Source organism: Aethina tumida, chromosome 1 (assembly GCF_024364675.1).
Source record: "Aethina tumida isolate Nest 87 chromosome 1, icAetTumi1.1, whole genome shotgun sequence".
NCBI lineage: Eukaryota > Metazoa > Arthropoda > Insecta > Coleoptera > Nitidulidae > Aethina > Aethina tumida.
Genome location: NC_065435.1, coordinates 79,808,246 through 79,819,085, shown reverse-complemented (window position 1 = coordinate 79,819,085; position 10,840 = coordinate 79,808,246). Strand labels below are relative to the sequence as shown.

The following is a 10,840-nucleotide window of genomic DNA, read 5'->3' as shown; positions in this document are numbered from 1 at the left end:
GTTTCGGCCAGGCCAGGGTACACAATTATCGAATAAACAGGGGTTGCTTTTTGATGTTTTAATTATTACATTATATTATTAATTACAGTTATGTGAACTTTTGAAAAATCGATAACGTTTCAAGATTTTTTTAAACACTCATATAATTTAAAAAAATAATGAATTTTTGTATCTTTTGAATTTTAATGATAGAGTTTGACAATAGGTTGTGAAAATAAAACAATTTCGATTGTTTAAAGATTTTACTTACAGTATTTTATTATAATCGTACATCGAATAACTTAAAATAAACCTGGACAGTCACAGCAAAACTTAGAAATACAATAAAACATCCTACTTATCATTAGTAAAGTTGTCCAGGCCGCTACAGATTGCAATTTTTTTTTTCATTTTTAATAAACTACAAAACAGACCACGGATTGTTTCGATCCGCAGCTGCAGCTTTACAATATCATTCGAGAACTAAACCATTTTATTCCATTAAATGTAGATGCGGCAATAAAATACAATTTGTATCATTTAAAAATTGGAAAGTTTATTAAAAAAATAAAACTGAACAAATACAAATTGTTTAAAAACAGTGAAAATTTTATGAATGAACACTCGGTATGCAAAAAGTCGTTAAAAATTTTAAAATTCGTATGAAACAAGTCTAAAAACTAACACAACACATACATTTACATACACTCATTCTCTAAAAATTCGCGTTTCGGGGAGGAGGAGGGGTTTTTGACCATTTAATGGCCATCATCACTGAATGAATCCAATGTACAACGAAACGAAACATTTATCTACGGAATCCTTAGTTAAAAAATTAGTTAAATCGATAATCTCATGGAACAGAACAGTCGCAGACATATTTTGTGCCGCCGATGGTGTTTTTTACTTGCACATTATGAAAACGACACCAACAACAACTTTTGATGGTACTTGAAACGAAGAAGTTGAAGGGATGTTTGAACACCGCACCAAGCTCTTAGTTTCAAGTACCGTCAAAGTTGTTGCGGGTTTTTAACCAGGCAACAAAATAAAATGTAGTCAAATTTATGTTCTTCAATCACTTGTGCAAGGGATGAACGACACATCGACCGCTTAACTGGCACTTAACTTAAAAATTATTTACAAAAATAAGTCTAATATTCTTAAATACATTTCTTTTACGTTGGTGTAAACTGCCTGAGCATTTACAAATATTTCAATAATTTTAATTATAATTAGAAGACGTGTCTTTTATACAAAATGTTTTTATCGTCCCTGTCAAAATGTCAACTGATGGCAAACAAATTAATAATGGTGAAAGAAACGACAGGAAAACAATTAAATCATTTTGTATACTTGTTTTTTTTTTATTTAAAATTTGTCGACACCGAAACTTGCAGTGAAAATGTGTGGCCTGCCACAGACACGAATGTAATTTGATGGTTAGCAAGCATTTTTAAAATATCAAGCCTGTTTTCCGGTCGTCGTCCGTATTTTAAAAATATCCCTACTAATATCACATGTATAATTAAGTTTTGGTACGAATCGCAGACACCAAAATCGAGTCCCTGCAACGTTTCGGCATGTCCACATACACAAAAAAAAAAAAAATAATCAATAATAAAAACAAGAACTAGATAACATTTTTATATACAAATCTATATTACAAACATAGCATTTCTTGTAATCGATACACATCGTTAAAAAAAAAATTTTCTTTTAAAAACTATCCTCTTGTAAAGCTATAATCAGGAAGCTGTGCTGATAGAGTACAAGTTTTAGAAGACTGAGTAACACAATTATATACACCTTGTATGGCTTTCATCAATATATTTTTTTTATTATTCAGGGAGCGAAAATGCGCAATTCCCTCAATCAAATCAATCGTCTTAGCGAGATCAAGTCCAAGAAATTACGCACTAACTCGAGAGATTCTCCACGTCATGATCACAGCACTTCGGACTTTTCTGTGTGTCTGTATACGAAAACAAATCTGAAACCAACGTCGTCGCACTTCCCGAGTCAATCGATGGATCGACAACGAACGGAACAAGTGTATAAAATGCGGGAAATTTAAATTAAAAATAATAATAATAATAATAATAATAGATAAACAAATACAAACGATAGAGATATTTGGTTAATTCCGACACTGTGTCTTTTGGGTTTCAACTCGCACGCGCGCCGCGACCTCGCAGACTATATTATCTCCGGTCCTTGTACAGCAGGTAGGTCTGTAGCGCCTGCGGCAACTGGAGATTCATCACCTTGTCCTCGAGCAGCTGCTTGCCCAGTCTCTGTCGTATCACCCGTCTGCATAGGTCCATCAACGGTAAAGGTTCAGCTACACAACGAAGAAAACATTAGTGGTACACATTAATAAAATACGTTTCAAATGAAAAATAATACTTACGATCGAGTCCACCGATGTATCGCATCGTGATCTCGCAGTGACCCCACACGGCGCTGACGATCGGATAGAGTTTGCGACCCTTGAGACCGCGAAACGCCACTCCCAAATACTGGCCGTCAACGACGAAGCTGAGCGTGCCCTCGTCCATGTCCAGCACCACGAGGAATTTATCGGGCACGATAAAGGTCTGGTCCGGTTTCAAGAGAGCCGGATACGTCACGCCCGGACAATTTTTCGAGTCGTGATACAACTTGTTCCTTCCTACATACATTCAATATGACATTATTGAAGAAACCACAGATAAATAAATGTGAGCAGTGTCTTACCTAGGTCCCATCCCCAAGAGGTGTCGGTGCTGCCGACGAGGCTTTGGTAACCGACGGTGTGGAGTGGTGCGTCCGCGGTGGCGACACCGACAACGGCGTGCGTCCCTCGCTGTCGCGTCGACCAGCACACCTCCCAACAGTGGAGGCCCTTGGTGAAGCCGACCTTGCCGCGGATGCAGTCCGTGCTCTGGGCGACCGGATGGCGGTGGAAAGTCAGTTTGTCGTCCTCCTTAACGAATATGTTGAGGGAGCGGTCATCCTGGTTCCAGCCGTATTTCAATTGTGTGTCACGCACCGCCGCCGGCATATCCAGCAGCATGTCCAGCCTCTGCGGCCGCGCAAAATCCTGATCACGACAAAAATATACGCATTAGTCGGTTGCCAAAGGATTTTTCGTCCATTTTTCAACTCTACAATTTTACAATTCTATCAATAAAATAATCGATTGATTCACACACACACACACGCACACACACATACACACACCACACACACATACGTACATACACACATACACACACATATACACACACACACACAAACTGAAGTGCATTTCCAATTGCCTTGCAGCATGTTTGTGAGTTTGACAAAATGGCGACTGTGAAAAAAAACTTGTCTTACACGCCGATCTATTAGAAAATGCATGATGAATTTTATTCAAGCTTACTTTAAGTCTTCGCGCTTTCAGTTTCAGCTTCCAGCAGCGCAATTTGCGTCGGTACAGACGCATCGTGGCCAGATTGAATCTCTTAACTTTGAACAGGGTTGCGGAACTATAACTGTGAAACCGCGAGAAAATTGACGTGACAAATTAAGTCGATAAAAAAACACACACGATTGACTTGATTACGAAGTTCGCGGTTCGTTCGTAACCGGAAAATTAATATTCCAGACTTGTCTTCTCACCATTTTTCTTCAAAGTTACTTTAAAAACTGAGATACTACGCGGCGTGCTCACTAACTGTATTTTTTCTCACATTTTTTGTGTATTTATCGCGCCATTAAACGTGTCTACAGCGTGTTCAAAATAAATTGAACTACGACTAATAATACTACTTATTGAGAGATGGGAGTTCATGCACTAAAACATGCACAAAACAAAATTATATAGTGGCAAGCAACTTACAATCATTCTTTTAATTTTTTTTTGTCGCGTTTTAAGCACAATGGTCAGGCAGCTCGTGTAAATATTATCTTCCGTCTGTTTTGGATAAGAAATGAGTGGTTTAATGTAGCAGCAGAAATAGTAGAAATAGCGGTGGCAATAGCAATAGCAATAGCAACAACAAAAGAGAAATGCAGCGCCAAGCGAAATGAAAACCAAAACAACCCGGACAAATTCCAATTATGTGACTAATTTTGACAAGTGATCGAAAGTGAGTACCATAACCAAGTGCTCTTTTTCGGTATTACATAAATAAATGATTGTCCGGGATGTTTGAGCGTGAGCACATACCAACAAAATATGACAAAAACTAGCGGCAGATCGAACGAATAGAAGGAAGGCTCAAAGTACCTGTGCCAATTCCCTGGGTATGACAGGTTTGTAGGGCGCCGAGGCGTCCCTGTTGACCGCCTTGACTCCTCCTGACACCTTCTGGCCCATGCTCATGCCCCGGAGCCTGCGTCGGCCCGCCTTGCACGGCACCACGGCCGCCTTGTAGGCGCGCCTCGCCTCGCACACACGTCCGCCGCCGCCGTCGCCACCGCCGCCGCCTCGCTGCTGCGCCCCGGCGCCGGCCGCCGCACTGCCGCCCAGACCCGCCGCGCCCACTGCGCCTCCGCCGCCACTCCTCACTGAGCCTCCGCGGGTGCCGCTCTTGTACCTGCACAGAAGACAAAAATAACAATATTAGCAACATCGTCAAATGGTATTGGTGTATTGGTGAAACAAAAACACATTTCCAAACGCAGCGAGTGTCCTAATACTCGTAAATCTTGCCCAATTTCGAACTTGGACTATAATTACATTGTTACTTCGTCGAAATATGTCGAAACTTGTACGTACATACTTTCTCGTTATTATTGCCAACAGTCCGGTGCATTTTTTTTTTTTTTCATATTCAAGGGCGTATTGTGTGTGTGTATGTGTCATTATCGCCAAAAATATAATGGAGTCAATAGCGTCAAGGAAAAAAACGCCTGTGTCGAAAACAATGCCAGGAAATCATCCTCGAGTTTGTATTCAATCGACATTTGTTTTGTAACTGGCTTTTGCTGTCGACACGGACAGTGTACGACGTTCGTTGAATCCTTTTTTCGTGAGAACAATTTTTTACTGCACATATTCGTGTGTTTCCCGATTTACAAGCGACAGAATGCGATATCTGGACAATTCATCAGTTCAGAGTATTAAATCGATCGTCACTGTTTACACAAATATATATCGTACAAGGTACCTGGATCTCTTCTTGAGCAACAACAACCGGGTCGTTGATTTTTCAACAGTCAGTCTGCGTCGCACAACAACAGCCGGCATGATAACAACCGAACGCAACGATAGTACAATATAAAACTCACGTAATAAGTAACTCACTGCGAGGAAACGATTTTAGAATGTTCCAAGGCCACGCGCGACCGTCAGATGTCAATGGCACCATTAGAACCGACTTCGACGGCCGTGATGACGATGACGATGATGATGATGATGATGATCCGGAAAAAAGAGAACAAAAGCGCAAGCCGAACACAAAGTAAAAGTGAACAGACAAAGATACGATGATACAACAAAGCGTCCCCCCCGTTCACATGTCGTCGGATTCGCTTTTCTCAATTACGTGGTGGTGGTTTTTCTTGACTTGTCATGGGGGCAATAATAAGAGACTTAAAAAAAATGTGAACCGTTCATAGTGTGGGTTATTGTCAGGTTATTCACTTTTGCGGGTCGCATTCTTGTTTTTGGCTTCTCTTCCGGGTTAAGTTTTTTATTTTCGCAACCGCCATCATCAAACGAAATAGTTCCACCTTATATTTTAATCGCCTGTTTGTTTTTTCGTGTGAATTATCACAGCATTTTGTTGTGCTGATTACGAAGTGTGTTATAGAAAAACCTACGTAAAACGAACGTACTTGAAAATGATTACTATACACATTTCTGTGTAGACATGAAAGGATTCTGCGGGAAAAAATCGTTTTCTAATAAAATGTTTTGGTTTTACGTCTGTTACCGTGAAATCCGGTGATTACATGGTGATATAATCGTGGTATTTTCCGGTCACCACATTATTTTTCTATTTTATTCTTATTTACAGATTGTGCTTATCGATTCAATTTCGCTGGTTACTGTAACTGTTGAAAGTGAATCCTCAAATTTCGCCACCTGTTACAAAACATGACCCTGATTACCGACAACTTTTTGCCACGAAATCAAATGAAATGATGATTGAAATAATAAAATCGACCTATTGACATTTCTAATATTAAAAACAGTGTTCATAGGGCAGACTTTTTACGACCTTACTGTACATGCATGTAGTTATTCATATCAAAATCAATATAAAATTCTTGATATATGTAATGGAGCTTCGATAATATTGTGTTTGGCCATTGGCCATGGGCTCTCACATTTACTATTTTAAAAAACTCCAAAATATCGATATATCGATATCATTTTTTCATTTTATATAGATTTAATTGGTAGTTTGTTTGTGTTTATTCATTTTTATACATAATATTAACACTAAATATAGTAAATAAATATCCGATATTTTGATTTATTCAACAAGTATCACGATATTTACGACTGCCGATTAAATGGTCATACAAATCCTCCAATTTTCTATGAAAAGGTTAGATGAGCAGACCATATGTCCACAAAACATTTCTCCACAGTCGTGTCCACGAATGGATGCAACTTTAACGACCTCATCGGACATTTATTTATCCGAACACAATGAACCGAGCCAAAAATGACGGCACCCAAAGGCTCTAATTGTGAACCCTCAACCAGCTGCGCGCATTTCCAACGAATCTGACTCACACACACACAACAGAGGCCAGAACGGAGAGCCCCGTAGGTAAAAGGCATTTTTATCAAACAACTCAGGTAGTGCGGACAAGACATTTCTCAGGAATCCCTCCCTCCTCTTCATCGACATGATTAGATCATGCACATACGACGCCAAGGTCAAGATCACGGTCCGTTCTCTTTCTATTCCAACTTGTACGTACGTACGTACGTTCGTTCGTTCGTACACACACACACACACACACACACACACACACACTCACTGGAGTGTCGTCTTACGTAATCGAAGAAGGAAAAGGAGGAGGGACAGGTGTGATCAGAAGAAAAGAAAACGTGGAACGTGGACGCGACGACGTAACACGGGCAACTTTCATCGGCCAAAAGACAATGATACATTTTCGTTCGGAGTGGTGCCTTAGCACGCCCATAGAAAGCGTTCTTGCGCCACACCGATTGGATAACCGGATTCAACGGTTTCGCACTTTTCGAGCAGCGTGGCTCCGCCGTTTCGGAGCTCGCCGTTAGTGTGTTGCACCGAGACAAAAGCGCGGTATTGATCCGGGCTCCGCTTTTTGTTGCGCAACCAAAACGCATTATCGAAAGAGACGTGGGGAGGCATAAAAAATATATATCCACACAACACATATTCGAAAGGTCCTTCGGTGTATGGCGAAGAGAGAAAAGTGCTGGCTTTCTCTGGCTGAGTTTCAAGGCCTCCGCATTCGGAATGAGAGTCTGCAGAAGGCTTTTGAAACACCCCGTTTGTCTTTGTCTGTCTTTCCATCTCTCTGTGTGAATGGTTTTTATCCGCGACGCCGAAAGGTGAGCGAAATCTTCGGTCGGTTTAGTTACCAAATCGCGGCGAGGCTATTTGTAATGAACAGTCAAAGCGGGAGGAATAAAGGAGGAGCGCGCGTTGCGTTAAAATTACGTGTGTAAAATTTCTTCAATAACCGGCTAGAAATTGCAACCGGTGGGAATGTTGACGAGACAGAAATAAACCTATGCTCTGGGCCAATAATCTTGATTTTATTGCGTTACGAAAATTAATTATCTTTTCAAATGTAAACTAACTTTTAATAGGAAAAATTAACCCTTTTTGACGTTTAAGTTTCGACAGCATACATTAGATTACACTATTGAAAGGAGTAAGTAAACTGAGACGCAGTTTCCGAATCGTAATCGTAAATCGAACAAACGCAAACTGGTTTTCCATTATCCGAATCGAGAGACCATATGACAGATATTTATAGCAATTTTTTATCCCGTGGTGCAAAACTAGAAACAGTTAGAATTGAGTATGTGATATTTGCATAAACGATTTGCATACATATATCGTAAACCGATGAAATCAGTAGAAATTAAATTCCGAGAAAATTACTCACGTCAATAAAGTTTTTTTAATATACAGTTACATATATCAGGTATTTGAAAATAGTAAATATTGAAATGTGCAGTTTAATAAGCAGTTTGCAGTTATTCGAGTTAGTTACAAAATAAATAAAAACTTATTTGCAACACTAGTGTTTTTTGTTTGCCTTAGAAAGCACTTTAATCAAGATTAAAATGTCGAGCAATAAAATCGTTGCCATTAATATTAAGTTATAAATATTGTTTTGTTGTTCACTTTCGTTCAGGATAAAAATTTGAACAGGAAACGGTAAAAATTCCTGAACTCAAAAAGAACATTTTATAAATAGCAAAATCTCAGATCAACTCATGATCGATTAGTCAGCAGAAACCCATTCGGAACCGATCCATCCGATCCATCCGATCCGAAACGAGATCAATTCAAACGAGGTTTTCCAGAAGAACGTGTGATGTGAACGATCGTGCGTCGCACATATTTCGAAACACACGGACCGGACCGTGTGGCAACCGTTGAGAAACCTTCCTACAAACTGTTCGATCAATCGATCAGTCAGCCAACCCTATGATACATTTTTCTGATGACAAATCATGGGACAAACTTACTTTCTACGTTCGCGGTCCATAATTCTTAATATCCGCGCAACAAACAACCCACCGCACACCAATACACCTAACCGAAATTTAATAAATATCCGTCAAAAAAAAAACAACGTGCGGAATGATCGAACCGGCGGCACCACAGCCGCGTCAAACTGAGACTGGCAACCGTTCAAGCACGTGTGCCTCGCCGTTGCCTGGAACTGGTCTAGGGAGGAACGTTCGACCGTTCGACCGTCCGACCGATCGTCGACAAACTGAACAATCAAACCATTTACTTATCTAACAGCTGATTTTACACATAGAAAACGATAGAATGGAGTAACAATTTCTTGTTAGTTTTCATGTATAAGTGAATGAGATGTACAGAGATAATTTTACAATGTAATGCAAGATTAAAGATTAAATGGGTTCTTATTATAATTATTTACGAAATTGTAGTACTTATGATATATGAAGTATTTACGGATACAGACCTTTTTAAATACAAAGAGAATATGCAAGATTTAACAAATTATATTATTTAAAATACGTGGACACATTTTAAATATTCCTTATCGACTTATCGAAAAAAGATCAAATAAATCATTTATGTACATTGCGATTCATTTTACACAAAGATTTTTTTAATGTTGTAGTTGTAGTGTAATTATTTATAATATTATTGAATATATAATTCAAAATGCTAAATACCCAGTAGTTTTCCAACATAGAAAACTTACCGCATACACCTTACGGCATCTTTTTCAAACTTACCTGTAACAAAGTAAATTCGAATCAGTAAATAACACAAGCACGATAAATGTGCATAATCGAAACAATACAGGAACGGCCTTTGAAAAATCGGACGGAGCGCAACGATATAACGTTCCTCCGCACCGAAATTTAGAAGTGAAAACTCCCCCAATCGAAACTGACGAAAACGCACTAGTGTACACACACGCGCGCACGTACTTTCTATTTCAATTGAGAAATTGCCTCGTAGAGTGTATGTGTGTCCGACGAAACTTTTCGTTTCCATTCATCACCGATAAACTCCATTTGTTTGACTCTTTTGGACCGTGCTGCTGAGTTTTTGTAAAAATAATAATAACAATAATAATGGAAGATAACAAAATACATAGGAGATCGAAGAGACGAAGACCCACGGTCAAGGCCGCAACAGATCAGACCGACGACCTTCCGTTTTGAACTCTTATCATGAATTAAACGGTTTGTTTTGGAGCAACCGTCACGAGCATATGTCCGGGTGATCCGATAAAAAAAATCACCACCTGTCCACAATTATCCAGCGGGAATTATCGTTATTAATATGTGAATATGCGTTCGGAACCGACAGATGAACGTTTCGAGAATGGTTTTGCGAACAAAAATTAATTTAATTCACTAGTACTCACTGGAGACAAAAACCGCTGCTGTTGCTGTTGCCGTTGCCGCTGCCGCTGCCGCTGTCGCTGCGCTGCCTATGTCAATGCCAAAATAACCCTCAACGATACTATTGTCACCACCGAAAGAAAAATCTGTTTCAATCAACAATGCACGACTAACTGACTCGTCCACGTTTTCAATGCAGGTAGATATATATATATATATATATATATATATAATGTTGGAAATGTTGGTTCCTAGGTTAGGTTACACCTATTATTACTTTTATACAGGTACAAAACAACCAGGTGGACAAAGAGGATTCAGGGAAATGTAAAGCAATATAACTCAGCAATATTCTTGAACAGTTATTTAATTGAATTGCATTTCAGGTATTGGTATACAGACGCAATAAATGACAAATTAACGCGAAATCACGTTTTGTTTGATCGAATTCTATTATTTTAATTGTGTTTTTTGTGACGCTTTTTTAACGATAATTTTCATAGATTCATTCATTTATGGCAACCACAACGATCCTTTAAAATCGTAATCAACGTTTTCCATAACACTGTTTAGATACAAACACTCACTCACAGAACGGGCTGGAACGATTCGTTTACTCCTTCGAAACTCTCCCGGTCACATAAATCTGACAACATTAAAAAGGGGCGCAAAAGCGACAACATCGCATCCGTAGCCACACATCGAAACTTTCTTCCCGTTGCCATGCGGGGACTTAAAGGAGATAGAGACAGTTGAAAAGATGGGTTTCGAAGTCGAAATTTTTCAAAATCAAACTTTCAGAGGACGACGAAC

General features: G+C 39.3%; 1 protein-coding gene across 4 annotated transcripts in view; it reads right to left on the bottom strand.

Annotated features, from left to right (window-relative positions):
- Positions 1 to 229: 229 nt before the first annotated feature.
- Positions 230 to 10,840, bottom strand: part of LOC109596962 (protein gustavus) — a 37,247-nt gene continuing 26,636 nt past the window's right edge. For 2 of the 4 annotated variants that reach the window (XM_020012571.2, XM_020012567.2), the window contains 4 exons: positions 4,235 to 4,544; positions 2,719 to 3,064; positions 2,393 to 2,653; positions 999 to 2,323 (listed from right to left, as the gene is read on the bottom strand). In XM_020012571.2, the coding sequence (XP_019868130.1) occupies positions 2,184 to 2,323; positions 2,393 to 2,653; positions 2,719 to 3,064; positions 4,235 to 4,330 (843 nt within the window). In that variant the 5' untranslated portion in view covers positions 4,331 to 4,544 and the 3' untranslated portion in view covers positions 999 to 2,183. Of the gene's footprint in view, positions 2,324 to 2,392; positions 2,654 to 2,718; positions 3,065 to 4,234; positions 4,545 to 8,659; positions 8,771 to 10,840 lie in introns of those variants that run through there. The other 2 variants (XM_049962283.1, XM_020012566.2) reach the window with 2 other exon arrangements.